Source organism: Petromyzon marinus, chromosome 16 (genome assembly GCF_048934315.1).
Source record: "Petromyzon marinus isolate PM22_M1 ecotype Great Lakes invasive population chromosome 16, UKy_Petmar_22M1.pri1.0, whole genome shotgun sequence".
In the NCBI taxonomy this organism is placed as follows: Eukaryota; Metazoa; Chordata; class Hyperoartia; order Petromyzontiformes; family Petromyzontidae; genus Petromyzon; species Petromyzon marinus.
Window position 1 is genome coordinate 905,498 of NC_133682.1, and position 17,561 is coordinate 923,058.

General features: G+C 60.3%; 1 protein-coding gene across 1 annotated transcript in view; it reads right to left on the reverse strand.

Annotated features, from left to right (window-relative positions):
* The window catches only part of LOC116943037 (rho guanine nucleotide exchange factor 17-like), a 59,544-nt gene that overhangs the window by 13,547 nt on the left and 28,436 nt on the right, over positions 1 to 17,561 (reverse strand). The window contains exons 3-15 of the mRNA XM_076067388.1: positions 17,175 to 17,357; positions 9,833 to 9,949; positions 8,609 to 8,701; positions 8,023 to 8,199; positions 7,697 to 7,747; positions 7,002 to 7,111; positions 6,644 to 6,729; positions 6,046 to 6,173; positions 4,474 to 4,768; positions 3,894 to 3,967; positions 2,889 to 3,085; positions 1,844 to 2,412; positions 1,224 to 1,500 (exon numbers count right to left, since the gene is read on the reverse strand). Of these exons, the coding sequence (XP_075923503.1) occupies positions 1,224 to 1,500; positions 1,844 to 2,412; positions 2,889 to 3,085; positions 3,894 to 3,967; positions 4,474 to 4,768; positions 6,046 to 6,173; positions 6,644 to 6,729; positions 7,002 to 7,111; positions 7,697 to 7,747; positions 8,023 to 8,199; positions 8,609 to 8,701; positions 9,833 to 9,949; positions 17,175 to 17,357 (2,357 nt within the window). The remainder of the gene's footprint in view (positions 1 to 1,223; positions 1,501 to 1,843; positions 2,413 to 2,888; positions 3,086 to 3,893; positions 3,968 to 4,473; positions 4,769 to 6,045; positions 6,174 to 6,643; positions 6,730 to 7,001; positions 7,112 to 7,696; positions 7,748 to 8,022; positions 8,200 to 8,608; positions 8,702 to 9,832; positions 9,950 to 17,174; positions 17,358 to 17,561) is intronic.

Consider the following 17,561-nt stretch of genomic DNA (forward strand, 5'->3'; position numbering starts at 1 on the left):
TTGGCAGTGGTGGTGCACAACAACCAACAACAACAATCGAACTCGTTCGTCAATAGGGCTTCTCCACACCACGTAGGCCATCCCGGTCGGGTGAAGATATTCACGGACCCGGGTGAGAGTTGTGGCAGTGCCCTCCATGACCTGGCCACTCTTGATCTCGCCAAATTAAATGTAATATAATTGTATGATTATTAATTCGGCAGATCTGTTCCCAACTTAAAACAATTAAGTAAAACAGGTAAAGAGTTTAGAACTGTCTAAAACTATGTGAGATTATCAGGGGCAAAAACCTTAGTGATGCTCTACATGACTTAGGTCGAGAGTCATAGGTCGCACATATGTCATGATCAGCACTGTATGCGTACTCTGGTGGCCTTGTCGCTTTGATATTGCAGTATCACTCGCGTCTCACAACGATCCACTTAAACGCAACTTTAAAGTCTTTTTATGTCTATCAAAGCCACAATCTATTGTATCGGGGCTCCCAGGACCCAGCCCAGGAGGTGTTTGGCTAGATAAGCGCTGTGTGTGTTTGGGGCCTTGTCAATTGCCCTATAAAGAGCTGCTACTGGGAGCCATCGGTTCAGAATATTCCTTCGTCGATGAACGTGATGATTCTTAACAGTTAGTTTGTTCGTGTATTTGATGATGGCAATATGAATCGTGACGCAGTTGTCTGTGTCTCAGGACATCCCGGGTTTCCCTGCCAATTCCTCGGTGATTTTTGCGCCCCTTGCCCTGCTGCCACCTGCTGGCCACTGCAAAGCCCGAGCCACACACGGGATGATCTCGACGTGATCCACCAACCCAATCTCAACAAGCTCCAGATTACAGGGGTGCTGCCACCACCACCACCAGCTGATGATGATAATAATAATATGGATGGTCGCGATGGTTGATCGTCATAATAATGATGATCATAATGACGTGGATAGCGGTTCTTTGATAATGATATGAAGTTAATATTAATGGTTGTGATTGTGTTGATAATTATGATGATGATGGTGGTGGTGAAGAAATGATGATGGTGTACTGGAAGTTGCACTGATAATGGGGATAATGGTGATGTCAATAATGATTACAATAAATACCATGCTGAATGTATTATTGTAATGATGATGACAATGAGATTTCTGGTGGCAATAATGAAGATAACAACGATGAAGACGACGACGACGACAATGCTGATGATGCCGATGATGGGCGAACTCCGCGCCACCCACCAGCCGTCCTCCGTGCCCAGCCACACGGAGCCCTGGAACGGTTCGGGCTTCGGGCACGATGCCTCGTCAGGGCCGGGCCGCGTGAAGCCCCCCAGCGGGGGGCTCCTGGCACTGCCCGGCGGGTCGGCCGTGAAGGGGTTGGGGGGCGGCGTGGCGGGGAAGGGGTTGACTGCCCCCCCCTCCTCCTCCTCCTCCTCCTCCTCTTCCTCCTCCTCGTCGTCGTCCGAGCTGCTGCTCTCCTCGGGGGTCACGTGCCCCCCCCCACTCAGCTCCTCTACTGCACGTGCGGCATGTGTGGCGGGGCACGGGGTACATGTAGGGACACACACATAGCTATGAGGACAAAGATCCCCCATATAACCTCAACGGATTGCTGGGGCGAGTGCTGTTAGCGAGCACCTATTAAGGCCGAGACGGCACACGAGGGGATGGTGTGGCCAGCACCACTCCCGGTTGCTGAGGTCTACGCACCACAGCAGGTACTGATTTGAGAGCGAGTCGCCCTGGGGGAGGCCCAGGACTGACTCACAGGCGCGCCACGCACGCACCCACGCACGCACCCACGCACGCACCCACGCACGCACCCACGCACGCACCCACGCACGCACCCACGCACGCACCCACGCACGCGGCCGCACCCCTCAGTGCCGCCAGCGACGGCTCGATGTGCGGACCCCAGGACCCGGCCTCGTCCTCCTCCAGCTCCTCCTCCGCCTCCTCTTCTTCATCCTCGTCCTCCTCTTCCTCCTCCTCCTCCTCTTCCTCCTCTTCTCCCGAGTCCTCGCTCTCGAAGGGGTTGCAGGCGCCGCCGCCGCTGGCGCGGCCGCGGCCGGCGTGTCGTCGGTGGCGCGCCGTGCCGGCGCCCGTCGCGTGGCGGTCGCGCCGCACTGCGATGGGCAACGGCTGGGCCGGCGCTGCGTCGCCGATGCAGATGTGGAGAGCGGAGCTGCTCTCGTCGGCCTGCTCCTCGGCGTGCTCCTCGGCGTGCTCCTCGGCGTGCTCCTCGGCGTGCTCCTCGGCGTGCTCCTCGGCGTGCTCCTCGGCGTGCTCCTCGGCGTGCTCCTCGGCGTGCTCCTCGGCGTGCCGGTGGCGGCGAGAGACGAGGTCCTCCTCGGAGGCGATTGTCGGCAGACGGCGCAGCGGGGAGTCGGGGAGCGGCGCTCCCTCCCGTGACCCCCCACTATCAACGCTGCTTGGGGGGGGGGCGGAGCGGGGGGCGGGGTAGAGAGGTAGGAGCAAGGAGGAAGCACAAGGGAGTGAGCGTACATCGTCATGGGTAAAATCAGAATAATAATAATTATCGTCATGGGTCAAATCAGAATAATAATTATTATCGTGCTCCCAGTTGCCATGTGACAAGAGCACCATTCACATGTTCACCATCATCATCCTGACTATCAAAACCACCATCATCAATCTCACAAGTGCAATCATCATCAAATACCCCATCATCACCACTGCCACCATCTTCACCTCTCCACCATTCGTGTGTATGGTGGAGAGGTGCCACAGGCGGGATGGGGGGGGGGGGGGGTAAATGGGTGAGGAGCGATTGGGGAGGTCTCTGAGTGTGGTGGCAGGGGGCGGTGAAGGGGGGTGAGGAGGAAGGGGTGGACGTGGGGGGAAGGAGAGAAGATGTGGGGGGAGGGGTGTTTGGGGGGGTACCCGGTGGGGGGCTGCTGCAGTGCGGGCACGGGCGCGATGCAGAGGATGCGTGCGGAGCACACGGCGATGCAGGCCTCGACGATGGGCTCCGGGGTGAGGCTCAGCAGGCACACCTGGCCCACGTAGCCGTCGCTGTTGCACACCCACACCTCGCAGCCGCCCAGCGGCACGCACACGCTCGGGGAGGCGCACGAGAACTGTGCACGCCGGGCAGCACGCCACACCGGACGGCAGACCGCACCGGGCACCGGGCAGCACACCACACACCACACACCACGCACCACGCACCGCACACCACACACCGCGCACCACGCACCACACACCACGCACCACGCACCACGCACCACGCACCACACACCGCACACCACGCACCACGCACCACACACCACGCACCACACACCACGCACCACGCACCACACACCACACACCACGCACCGCACACCGCACACCACACACCACACACCGCACACCACACACCGCACACCACACACCACACACCGCACACCACGCACCACACACCACACACCACACACCGCGCACCACACACCACGCACCGCACACCGCACACCACACACCGCACACCACACACCACACACCGCGCACCGCACACCGCACACCACACACCGCACACCACGACGCAGTACAAACCGCTGAGCATGCGCGTCACACGGCACGCACCGGTACACCGCCCCCTTAACCACACCACACCCCACGGGGCCCGGAGGGGCAACTCGCGTTAGGTGAGCACCCCCCCCACCCCAAACGTAATCCCGTGAGACCCCCTCCCCCCACCTCGCCCCCTCCCTACACTGCTCGTGGGACACCGAACCCCGTTGAAAGGGGACCCCAAGCGACCACTCCTGCAATTGTACGGTTCCTGTTCCCGTCACGCACAAACCCGCGGAGAATCACTGCACGGGGGTGAGGGAGGAGGGGGGTGGGAGGAGGGGGGGGATGGGGAAGGGGGGTTGGAGGGGGTGGGATGGGGGGGAGGGGGGCCGGCACCTGCATGCCGCTGCGTGTCTTCATGATGGAGATGGCCTTCAGGAACTCGGGTTCTCTCCGGGGCTGAGTCTCCGCTGGCACGAACACACACGCACACACACACACGAACATCATCGTGAATACAATCATCACAGTACCATCACCGTAAAACTATTACCACCATCATCAATATCAATATATAATCATCGTGATATCATCATCACCATCAAACTACCATCACTGCCATCATGAATAGTGTCAACATACCATCATTTTCAGAATTTTAGCAATATTCCACCGCCATCATTACAATGGCACCAGTAAATATAACCATCAAGATAAATCCATCGCCACACCACCATCATCCATCAACACAACACGCTCGTCAATCACACTGTGCATGAGTGACCTCAAAAGATGAAAACAAAGAATAGGCAACGTTTCGGGCAATGGCCCTTCGTCATGGCATATAAATCACACCGTCAACACGGCACCGTCAAATCATTCCGGCAGCAATAAAAACTTTGCGGCCGGGTCAATAGCAATGAAGGAATAATTATTAAATTTCACGCAGCGACGGCGAACGTAAAGGAGCCCCCACCGATGCGGGAGCAGGCCCCCTCCAGCGTCTGCTGGAACGCGGCACGACCCTCGGGGCTCCCAAACTCGAACACCAGCGAGCGGCGGGGGGCCGTCCCCCCCGCCGCCCCGGCCCCCCCCGCACCCCCTGCCCCTCCCGCCCCTCCCGCTGCCGACTGGGGGGCTCCAGGGGCCAAGAGGAGCAGCTCCAGCCGGGCCGGGGGGGGCGCGGGGGGCCCCGCGGTGGCGGCGGCGTGCCGCTCGGAGAGGTCGCGCTGCACGGACAGCAGCAGGTCCCGCAGGGCGTCGTCCAGGGCCTGCGGGGTGGGGGGCACGGGGGGATGGGAGGGGAGCACGGGTGGGAGGGGGGGCATGAAGGAAAATATTAGCTCACCTGGTGAGGAACGTGAGCTCACCTGGTGAGGCACGGTGAGCTCACCTGGTGAGGCACGTGAGCTCACCTGGTGAGGCACGTGAGCTCACCTGGTGAGGCACGTGAGCTCACCTGGTGAGGCACGTGAGCTCACCTGGTGAGGCACGTGAGCTCACCTGGTGAGGCACGGTAGCTCACCTGGCGAGGCACGGTAGCTCACCTGCTGATGCACGGTAGCTCACGTGGTGAGGCACGTGAGCTCACCTGGTGAGGCACGGTAGCTCACCTGGCGAGGCACGTGAGCTCACCTGGTGAGGCACGGTAGCTCACCTGGTGAGGCACGGTAGCTCACGTGGTGAGGCACGGTAGCTCACCTGGCGAGGCACGGTGAGCTCACCTGGTGAGGCACGGTAGCTCACCTGGCGAGGCACGTGAGCTCACCTGGTGAGGCACGGTAGCTCACCTGCTGATGCACGGTAGCTCACCTGGTGAGGCACGTGAGCTCACCTGGTGAGGCACGGTGAGCTCACCTGGTGAGGCACGTGAGCTCACCTGGTGAGGCACGGTAGCTCACCTGGTGAGGCACGGTGAGCTCACCTGGCGAGGCACGGTAGCTCACCTGGTGAGGCATGGTGAGCTCACCTGGTGAGGCACGGTGAGCTCACCTGGTGAGGCACGGTAACTCACCTGGTGAGGCACGGTAGCTCACCTGGTGAGGCACGGTGAGCTCACCTGGTGAGGCACGGTGAGTTCACCTGCTGATGCACGGTGAGCTCACCTGGCGAGGCACGGTAGCTCACCTGCTGATGCACGGTGAGCTCACCTGGTGAGGCACGGTGAACTCACCTGGTGAGGCACGGTAGCTCACCTGTTGAGGCACGGTAGCTCACCTGGTGAGGCACGGTAGCTCACCTGGTGAGGCATGGTAGCTCACCTGGTGAGGCACGGTGAGCGAATCGACGAGGCACGGTAGCTCACCTGCTGATGCACGGTGAACTCACCTGGTGAGGCACGGTAGCTCACCTGTGAGGCACGGTAGCTCACCTGTGAGGCACGGTGAACTCACCTGGTGAGGCACGGTAGCTCACCTGTGAGGCACGGTGAGCTCACCTGGTGAGGCACGGTGAGCTCACCTGGTGAGGCACGGTAGCTCACCTGCTGATGTACGGTAGCTCACCTGGTGAGGCACGGTAGCTCACCTGGTGAGGCATGGTAGCTCACCTGGTGAGGCACGGTGAGCGAATCGACGAGGCCGCGGATGTCTGCGAGCCGCGCCGTGTCCTCCTCCAGCCCCGTGACGCTCCTCTGCAGCGCCTCCCTCGCCGCCGGCACCAGCAGCTCGCACGAGCCTGGGGTCATCACGGGGTTGCCACGGGGTTACCACGGGGTCACGGTCAAGGGGTTACGGTCGTGAATCAGGAGACGGTTTGTGAAGCCGTGGTGGTGGTGTTGATGGTGGTATTGCTGATGGTAGTTATGATAGTAGTGGTGATTGCGATGGTGGTGGTAGTGATGGTAGTAGTGATGGGTACAGCTGTCCTAGTGGTGGTTGATGAGATGATGACTTCTGGTGTGGCAAAAGGTGGATGTGACATATTAGTGGTGCGTGGTGGATTTAATTTGACGGTGGTGGTGATGGTTATGATGGTGGTGACTGTGATTAACAGTGTAGCTGCCCTGGTGGTGGTGGTGTTGTCGTACGGTGCGGCGAGAGGCAGTTAGTGTGGTGGTAGAGTCAGGAGTGGTGGAATGTGGATGAGATTTAGTGGTGATGTTGGAAGACTTGTCCGTGGTGGTGGTGGTGGTGATTCCATCTCACCTTTCACCACCTCCAGTTCGTAGAGTGGAGAGCGCCACAGCAGCTTGTACTTACTGCTCAGGTCAATGTAGCTGCCAGCAGTTGTCCTGCACACACACAGGCAAATATCTCCCATGTAGCCTCCACAGTCTATTGGGGCAAGTGCTGCTCGTGAACACCCTAAGAAAGTCGGCATCGCGCAAAGGGCTGGGTGTGGCCGGATTCACGCCCGGCCGCCTCTGCCTCCCCAGCGCCTGAAGTCAACACCGCACCACGTACTCGTTTAAGGCGACACGGGAGAGGCCGGAGGAGCAATTCTCTATTGCGCGAGGTGGTGCACTGCTCGCTGGGAGCGCTCTCCCCCCGTGCAGGCACTCACAGGCTGAAGGAGCTGCGACGTAGCGAGCCCGACTTGCGCTTGAGTGTCGTGCAGAGGAGGAGGTCGGAGAAGAGAAAGAGGCATCGCTCCTTCTTGCCCCCCACGGCCTTCTGCTCGTCACAGAGTTAAAGAGAAAGATCCCCCGTGAAGCCTTTCACAGCCTGTTGGGACGAGTGCTGTTAGCGAGTGCCTATGATGCCCGTCACGACGCACAAGTGAGTAGTGTGGCCGGTGTTTCCCAAGTGCTGAAGTTTACCCATCGCACCGGGTACTTATTTGAGGCCGAGTCGACCTACAGAAAGCCCAGGACTGGTTCAGATAATAGCCACTGGTGTTGCTCGTGAGCGGGAATCGAACTCGGGTGGCCAGGTTCGTAGCGCTGCGCGTTAACCGCTACAATTACCGCTCCCCATGGGCGTTCGTCCAGGATTTAAACCCGGGGTCTCTCGCACACAGGCGCACACAGACAATCGCACAGACATACAGACGAACAGCCGTGCTGGGCCACTTGTTGTAGAGTATTTCATGACCATGCGACACGTTTGCGAGCCCCGATTGGCCATTACGATCCTGTTATGTGCAAATACTCGTTCAGACATGGACAAAGTCAGTCGGCAGAGAGATGGACTGGTTCGGTGCTGCGCTGCCCAGCGCGTGGACGATCGGTGCAAATTCACTCATCAGCGGAATCTCACCACCTCCACCACGAGCTCCTGTCGGATGAACCTCCTCCCCGGGACAGCCAACTGCAACAGAGCGACAAGACAAAGGCAATGACCACCCGTGTAGCCTTAACAGACTGTAGGGGCAAGTGCTGTTAGCGAGCAACTGTGAAGCACGGAACGGCACACGAGGGGGTGGGTGTCCAGAACCACGCCCGGCCGCCTTTGTCTCCCATATGTACGTTGAACTTCTTTCGCACCGTACGTAGCCAACCGTGCTAATTGGAGGTGCGAGTTGACCTAGGCGAGGCCCAGGACTGGTTCAGAAAATTGTGGCCGGTGTGGGAGGGAAGCCCCACCTCACTGAGGCCCTCGATGGCCGCCTCGACCCTCTGCAGGGCGCACGCGTGACGCGTGGCCTCCTCGGCCTCCCGGCGGCCCTGGTTGATGCGGCTGGCCAGGGCGTGGAGGCCTCTCTGGGCCTCCACGAGGCACGGCCGGTCAGGGTGCTCCTCCGGGGTGTGCTTAAGCAGGTCCTGCCATGGAGGGCCAACACGCAGACACACGGACGCAGACACACGCACACACACACGCGTCACTCCACCACCTCCTCTCTTCCTGCTCATCATCGCCATGGAGTGGAAGATGGCAGCAGCCTTCACGCGGCCCACTCTGTGAAGTGAGAGATCACGACGAATCGCAGAAACGCGGCGACTGAACATCAACCATCGACCTCCCGGTCTCCAGAGCAACAACACAAGCCAATCACCATCATCATCATCATCCTTCGTGGACTGGAATCCCCAAGGTGGACTTTGCAGCTCGTCAACCTGGAGCCACGATGAACCCACACTCGTGACTTAGACGGGCCTGGCACAGAGCACCTAGAGGCAATGGCAACCACGCTACGTCACTGCCCCCCCCGCCCCGCCAACCCCCCCAGACCTTGATGAGGAGCTCGTATCGTGGGATCCTCTGCACCGGTTTGATCATGAGGTCAGCCAGGGCTTGCTTCTCCCGGTTCTCCCGCATGCATTGCTGGGAAGGGAACAGGGCAAGGCATCAGCGGTGCTACGTACGAGCAAAGACAAGACAAAGATCCCCCGTGTAGCCTTTAACAGACTGTTGGGGCAAGTGCTGTTCGTGAGTAGCACCTATGAAAGCTACGCACACAGATATATAACAGCCTGCGTGACTGATGATGATTACGGCACTATTTCACTCCAGTCTCACTCTTATCACTCTTCTATCGCTACCACCACGGCTACGGTTGCCCCTGGACTCCACTCGTCGATTCCTCCTCCGCCCGTGTTGAGGACTCGCTCTCGCCCAGACACTCTGTGTCGTCTCACCCACCACCACCCCGCTGTGTTCAATCACTACCGCCACCAGCAATGCAGGGCACAACACCAAGCACAAAGATCATCCATACAGCCTTAACGCCACCTATGAAGGCTGGTAGGGCAGACAAGGCGTCGGTGTGGTCAACACCGTGCCCGGCAGCCTTTGCCTCCCCAGTGCCGATGTCCACGGCGAGCCACGTGCTGGGTGCAGGCCGCGGTCACGCGCTGACCGTGGCCACGAGAGGGCGCCGCAGCACTGCGAGCCGGGTTCACCAAGCGGCGTTGGGTCGACTGTGCTTTGGCGAAGGGCCATTGTTCGAAACGTCGCCTATTTTATTTTATGTTTTACCATTAAGGCCTCGCCGTCTATCCCCTCTCCTCCCACCCGTACCTCTCTCCTACCCCTGCCCATATCCCTCCTCCACACTTCTCATTCTCTGTACTCCACCATCTCCCCTTCTCATCTCCTCTCTCCTCCCAATCCATTCTTCCCCCCTCCTCTTGCAGTCACTTCTGCACCTCTCTCCCCTTGCTCCTCTCTCCTCTCCTGCCATCTCTTCATCCCTCTAACCTCCCCTATCTCTCCCTATATCTCTCTTCCTTTGCACCTCTCCTAACGAATCTCCTCTTCTCGCATCCTCTCTCACCCCCCCCAGCCCCTCCCTCACCACCCCCCAGCCCCTCTCTCACCCCCCAGCCCCTCTCTCACCCCCCAGCCCCTCTCTTACCCCCCCCAGCCCCTCTCTCACCCCCAGCCCCTCTCTCACCCCCAGCCCCTCTCTTACCCCCCCCCCCCCTCGCCCTCTCTCTCCCCCCTGCCCCTCACCTCGAGGAAGCGACTGAACGAGGCCCTGGCCTTGTTGGCCACCTTCACGGCCTCCTGGGCGTGCGGGAAGTTGTCGATGTAGGCCGAGTAGGAGTCGGCCAGCAACTCCTTGGAGAACTGCGGGGACGCAGAGGGGGGCCGAGGGACCGGAGAGTGGAGATAGGGAGAGGGAGGGACGGGGAGATCATTTGGGAGATGAAGAGAGATAGGTATGGAGGGGGATGAAGAGGGAGATGCAGAAATGAGGAGAGAGGGAGATAAGAAGAGGGGGGAGGGGGAGTTGGAGAGAGATAATGAGAGAGGGGGATGGAGGAAGATGGATAGAGGGAGAGAGTGAGATAAGAAGATAAATAGATGACCATTACTATTTTCTTTATGTTACCAGGAAAGGCCCACACTATATAGCTAATTGTCAGAACCGACCTGGCCACAAATGATCGCTCAACGAAGTCGCTTTGCATGTGGACATTTACAGCAGCCAAAATACTCTAAACGCGTGATATTGATTCTCGGAGAAAAATCCACGCGATCACGGGGAGAACATGCAACCTCGAAATATGCAGGCGTCAGGGTCGGGTTCGTACCCAAGACCTCGTGTATCCCAGGCGAGGTAGTTAACAGGGAGAGAGGTGAGGGGCGGGAGCGATGGAGAGGGGCGGGAGCGAGCGCGGGGCGACTCGAGTACACCGTGTCACGCGTGTCCGAGCGTCTCCCCTGCGTCGCGTGTCGGAATGCCGCTGTTTACATCGGGCGGTGCGCATGTGTGTGTGTGCGTGTGGGTGTGAGTGTGCGTGTGTGTGTGTGCGTGTGGGTGTGAGTGTGTGTGTGTGCGTGTGGGTGCGCATGTGTGTGTGTGCGTGTGGGTGTGCGTGTGCCCTGGTGGTCCCCCTCTTTAAAAAGGGGGACCGCACAGACTGTAACAACTACAGGGGCATCTCACTCCTCAGTGTGCCGGGAAAGGTCCTGGCAAGGATTATTCAACATCGCCTTGCCAGGCACGCTGAGGAGAGGCTTGCGGAGCCCCAATGCGGTTTCAGGAAAGGGCGGTCCTGCACAGATGCCATATTTTCTGTCCGTCTGCTACAACAGAGGTGTAGGGAATTCCAACAAGACCTACATCTCTGCTTTATTGACCTGGTCAAGGCCTATGATACCATCAGTAGGCCTGGGCTCTGGGTTGTTCTTCGTGCTTTTGGAGTCCCTGACCCTCTGCTCACGATCATTAAGGACCTTCATGATGGTGAGCGGGCCCTGGTAAAACTACGTGGCCGGGAGTCAGAGCCATTCCCTGTACACCTTGGGGTGCGACAGGGATGTCCTCTGGCTCCCATATTATTTAATATCTATTTTGACCACGTAGTTCGTGAAGCCTTCAGTAGCTGTACCGGGGGAATCTCCATATGGTACAGATAGAATGGGAGGCTGATCGATGCCCGGGTGCGGTCAAGGGATGGCTCCCTATTGCTCAACCACGTTATGTATGCTGATGATTTGGTAATAGCTGCTCATTCAGAGGAGGAGTTGGAGACGCTGCTGCTGAGACTGGAGCGTGCCACTAAGAGATGGGGCCTTACCATCAGCCCCACCAAAACTAAGCACCTGCCTGGGTATTTTGTACCATCGGACACTCCACCCCCACAACTCCCAATCGGTGATGGGGCAGTTGTGGAGAGAGTGGAGAGTTTCCCATACCTGGGCAGTGTGCTTATGGCCGGCTCCAGTTTAACAGCAGAGGTCTCACTCCGAATCAGTCGAGCGGCAATATATTTTCATCGGTTGCGTAACGCTGTGTGGAAGCTACCTGGTCTGTCGCTCCGCACTAAGCTTCAGGTCTTCTCGGCCACGGTCATTCCCTCCCTTCTCTACGCTTGCGAAACGTGGACCCCCTAATGGAACATCTTCGCCGGTTAGAAACATTTAGGCTGGCCTGCCTACGATCCATCCTGGGTTTAACCAGACTGGATTATGTTGGGAGCTCACAAATCCTTGAAAGATCTAGGCAAGGTCCCATCGGTGAGCTCCCCCAGCAGGCAAGGCTGCGTTGGTTGGGTCATGTAGCCCGCATGCCCAGCCACCGCATGCCTAAACAGCTTTTGTTCGGCCAGATCGAGGGGGCTCAACGGGCGCGGCACGGGCTAGAGAAGAGATGGAGTGATGTGTTACAGGAGGACGTGGAGCTGAGTGGACTTGCCGATGACTGGTATCAGCGGTGTCAAGATCGGCCTCTGTGAAGGAGGCTCGTGAAGGACGCTACTGGGCAGTTGGAGGCAGTCGCCCTCCAACAACAACGGAGGGCGGAGGAGCGGCGCTCACAAGAACGAGCGAAGGCGCTGGGTGACTAGAGCACAGCAGGTTGGCACAGTAGGGGGCACAGGTGGTGCATCAGCCAGTCATCTCAGTCATCTCAGTTAGTCGACATGTGGCACCTGGGTCTGTCCCGTGACCTCCTGCCAGCGGGCGTTCGACACTTCACGTGGCCCCAAGGTGCACATGGCCTGGCACAAGCGTCGTGGTGACGTCACCGCCATTTAGTGGCGAATGGCGGTTGTTGTTGCTATTGTGTGTGTGTGCGTGTGTGTGTGCGTGGGGAGCGGCGGTGCAGTGGCTAGCGCACTGCGCTACAAACCCGGCAACCTTCCTATCCATCGAAATCTACCCATCCATCCGACCATCCGTCCCTCTCCCTGTACAGTATCTATCCATCAGCCCATCTTTCTATCACACCACCCGTCCATATGTCTATCAATCCACGTCTTTATATTCATCCGGCCATCTGTCAATCTATACAAATGTATATTAATCAATCCAATTGTCTACCTATCCATCTATCGACCTGCTAATTTATACATCCATCGGTATGTGAGTGCATTTCGTTTGAATTCACTCCAGATTGTGGGAGCCCCCCTCCGTCTCGTGCCTCGTGGAACAAAAACAGAAAACTCGTCGTGCCGCAGGGCGCGGTCCTGGCAGGGCCCTCGACTCCAAGCTCGAGATCCGCGCCCTCGCAGGGAGACAAAGACGGACGGGCGCAACCCGATTCCGCACCCCTTGCAAGTCGCGCCAAGACACGCGGCGCGCGGTGAGTTACGAGTTTACAAGGGGAGGGACATGATAGCACTGGGAGGGAGACACCACTGGGAGGGAGATACCACTGATTCCCACTCCCAGGGTCTCTCTCCCACCCCCCCTCCCCCCAGGGTCTCTCCCCCCCCCCCCCAGGGTCTCTCTCCCCCCCAGGGTCTCTCCCCCCCCCCCAGGGGTCTCTCTCCCCCCCAGGGGTCTCTCCCCCCCCCCCAGGGTCTCTCCCCCCCCCCAGGGTCTCTCCCCACCCCCCCCAGGGTCTCTCTCCCCCCCCCCAAGGGGTCTCTCTCCCCCCCCCCAAGGGGTCTCTTCCCCCCCCCAGGGGTCTCTCCCCCCCCAGGGTCTCTCTCTCCCCCCCCAGGGTCTCTCCCCCCCCCAGGGTCTCTCCCCACCCCCCCCCAGGGTCTCTCTCCCCCCCCCCAAGGGGTCTCTCTCCCCCCCCCCAGGGGTCTCTCCCCCCCCAGGGTCTCTCTCCCCCCCAGGGTCTCTCTCCCCCCCCCCCAGGGGTCTCTCCCCCCCCCAGGGTCTCTCTCCCCCCCCCCCTCAGGGTCTCTCCCCCCCCCCAGGGTCTCTCTCCCCCCCCCCAGGGTCTCTCTCCCCCCCCCCAGGGGTCTCTCACCCCCCCCTCAGGGGTCTCTCCCCCCCCCAGGGTCTCTCTCCCCCCCCAGGGGTCTCTCCCCCCCCCAGGGGTCCTCTCACCCCCCCAGGGTCTCTCTCCCCCCCCCAGGGGTCTCTCCCCCCCCCCCAGGGTCTCTCCTCCCCCCCCCAGGGTCTCTCCCCCCCCCCCAGGGTCTCTCCCCACCCCCCCCAGGGTCTCTCTCCCCCCCCCCCCAAGGGGTCTCTCTCCCCCCCCCCAAGGGGTCTCTCCCCCCCCCAGGGGTCTCCCCCCCCAGGGTCTCTCTCTCCCCCCCCCAGGGGTCTCTCCCCCCCCCCAGGGTCTCTCTCCCCCCCCCCAGGGGTCTCTCCCCCCCCAGGGTCTCTCTCCCCCCCCCCAGGGGTCTCTCCCCCCCCAGGGTCTCTCTCTCCCCCCCCAGGGTCTCTCCCCCCCCCAGGGTCTCTCCCCACCCCCCCCAGGGTCTCTCTCCCCCCCTCCCAGGGTCTCTCTCCCCCCCCCCCCAGGGTCTCTCTCCCCCAGGGTCTCTCTCCCCCCCCCAGGGGTCTCTCTCCCCCCCCCAGGGTCTCTCTCCCCCCCCTCTCAGGGTCTCCCCCCCCCCCCAGGGTCTCTCCCCCCCCAGGGTCTCTCTCCCCCCCCCCAGGGGTCTCTCCCCCCCCAGGGTCTCTCTCTCCCCCCCTCAGGGGCTCTCTCTCCCCCCCTCAGGGGCTCTCTCTCCCCCCCTCCAGGGTCTCCTTCTCCCCCTCCAGGGTCTCTCCCCCCCCCCCCCCCAGGGCCTCACTCTCTCCCCCCGAGGTTCTCTCTCTCCCACCACCCGTGGCCTCGTAACCCCTGACCGCGTGTACCACGCGCCTTGCGTCTGACATCTGACCCCGCCATACCCCCGCCTCCCTCCCGTTCATCCTCCTCGCTGATAGGGATTTAAAATTAGTGCGTGCGATAACGATAAACAGAGCAGCAGTCAATGCGGTACCCACGGTTCACACGTGGGCCCCCTCCCCTATCCCCCACAGTCCCCACAGCCTGCCCACCCATCACAGCCCCCCTCCCTGCCCACCCATCACAGCCCCCCTCCCCTGCCCACCCATCACAGCCCCCCTCCCTGCCCACCCAATCGCGTCGCTTATTTGACTGAACAAGGACAACGGTCCCCCGTGTAGTCTTTACCAAACTGTTGGGGCAAGTGCTGTTAGCGAGCACCTATGAAGGGCGGCATGGCACACGAGGGGGTGTGTGGCCAGTACCAGGCCCGGCCGCCTTTGTCTCCTCAGGGCTGATGTTTACACAACGCAACGAATACTCATTTAAGGCTGAGTTGACTTAGGAGGTAGCCCGGGACCGGTTCAATTACTCGCCACTAAAATTGGCCGTGAGCCGGAATCGAATTCTGGTGGCCGAGTTCGTCGTGCTGTGCTCCCTCTCTTGAACTGAACGACCCCCCCGCCCCCCCACTTCTACCCCCCCACACTGCCCCTCTCTTTGTCACGACACAAGCGGCAGAGCCTCTTAGTTGGCGAGTGCTAAGCGTGACCCATGCCGCAGGCTGCAATGACCCAGGCGGGCAAAGCGAGGGGACTTGGCGTTCCGCTCGGCACGGCGGGGGAGGGCGCCGGGAGGTTTAGACGCCAGGAATAACCCAGAGCGGGCTCCCCCCATCCCCCTCCTCCCCCCTCCTCCCCCTCGTGCCCTCCTCCCCCTCCTCCTCCTCCTCCTCCTCGTGCCCTCCGTCTCCCCTCGCTCCTACGGCAGACTCCGCGTCCCCTCTCCTCTACCTCATCCACATCATCCCCTTCTCTATCCGTCCTACTCATCATCGCCTCCTCAACCCCCATTATCCTCTTTCAACTCCTCTCTCCTCGTCGCCCTCCTCCTCCTCACCCCCTGCTCAAACGCGACTACTCCTTTTCGCCTCTTCCTCCTCCTCCACACCTCCTCGACAGCTCCTCATCCCCGTCTCTAACGTCCCCTCTTCCTCCCCCCTCCTCATCCCCGTCTCTAACGTCCCCTCTTCCTCCCCCCTCCTCATCCCCGTCTCTAACGTCCCCTCTTCCTCCCCCCTCCTCATCCCCGTCTCTAACGTCCCCTCTTCCTCCCCCCTCCTCATCCCCGTCTCTAACGTCCCCTCCTCCTTCCCCCTCCTCCACCTACTCCTGCCCCCCCCTCTCTCTGTCACGCCGAGGGGAGTCGCCGCTCCCAGACTCGAGAGACGCAAAGTGCGGCGCGAGAGGAGAAAGGAGATGGAGGGAAATAAAAAGGTTCGGTGCGAGATGAAAGAGAGAGGGAAGAGAGAGAGAGAGGGAGGGGGAGATGACAGAGGAATGGGAGAGAGAGGGAGAGGTGAAAGGGATGGAAGAGGGGGGGGGAATAAAGAGGGGAGGGGGAGAGAGTGAGAGCGAAGGTGGGAGGGAGGAGAGAGAAGGAGAGGAAATGGAGAGAGGAGTGGGGCTGGGGGGGGGGAGAAGTGGGAGGTAAGAGATGAGAGGGATGCAAATGGAAGTATTGAGAGGTGAGAGAGAAAAGGAGAGAGCGAGAGAGAGAGAGGAATGGGAGGGAGAGGGGAGAGCGGTCCAAGTGTCGTGCCTTCGGCACGGCCATTCGGGAACCCCTGAGTCACCTCCCTCTCTCCCTGCAGTGGCGTGAGGAGGAGGAGGAGGCGTTTCAGGGTTCCACTGTTGTTTTGGCTTTACGCATTCTCTTTGATTATCAGGCATGGGCGTTCTGATCTCACTCAGCCGGTGCTGCTTTGCTGACGCATGGCGCCCGACACATTATTTCATGTCGAGCTGACCTAGGCGTGGACCACGCCAGGTACAGATGCCACGCATCGCCGAGGAGTGATGCCACACTGCCGCGGCTCCAGCAGCGTGTTCACACACAATGACAAAGATCCCCCGTATAGCCTTAACAGACTGTTGGGGCAAGTGTTCTTGGCGAACACCTATGAAGGCCAGAACGGCACACGAGGGGGTGGGTGGCCAGCACCACGCCCGGCCGCCTTTGTCTCCCTAGTGCTGATGTTTTTACGCACCGTACAAGGTAATTATTTGAGGTTGAGTCGACCTAGGGGAGGCCAAGGACTAGTTCAGATAATTGTCACCGATGTTAGCCGTGAGCGGGAATCGAACTCGCGTCGCCAGGTTCGTAGCGCAGTGCACTAAGCGCTACACCACCGCTCCCACTGTTCACACACGCACACACACACTCGTGCGTACAACCTCACGTACACACACACAACAACAGCCACTGTCCGCCACTAATTAGCGATGACGTCACCACGGCGCCCGTGCCAGGCTAGGTGTGCTTTGAGGTCGTCACGTGAAGTGAGGCAGGCTCTCTGTTGGCAGGGGGTCACGGGACAGACCCAGGTGTTGTGGGTTAACTCGCAGATGCACCACCTGGGCTCCCCACTGTGCCAACACAACACGTGCACGCACGTCTAAGGGGAATGCACACGGGGGAGGGGGGGGGGGCAGGGCAATGGGAGAATTGCCTCCCCCTCCTCCTTGAGACCCCCAATATTTTTTTATATCGACCAAATAAAATGTGTAAGATGCCCCCCCTTCACTGGTAAGTTTGTTGCAGCTCTAGGGATCTGTGATCTGTGGAAGGGGGTTGGGAGGGTGGGTCTGGGTGGGGGGGGGCTCGCACCGACTCGACGAGGAGGTCCCCCACGGTCTGGCGCTCGTGCCACGACTCGACGCAGGCGGTGACGCGCGCCAGGAAGCGTTCGTGGTGGCCCAGGATCTCGGGCACCTGGTAGAACATGTCGTCCACCAGCGCAGGGTCGCACAGCCCCGCGTTCTCCGCCTGCTTCAGCGGCCGCATGTAGCCCTGCCACGCGGAGAGACGGGGCACACGCGGCGGCGTTAGTCGTGGAGATGGTGCGCCGGCTGTATGTGGCATGCATGTTGTATGCATGTTGTATGCATGTTGAACTTATTTTGCACCGTGCGGAACCAACCGCGCTAATCGGAGGTGCGGGGGATGGACAGCAAACTAAACACCTATAGGGTGGTGGTGAAGATGGTGGTGGTG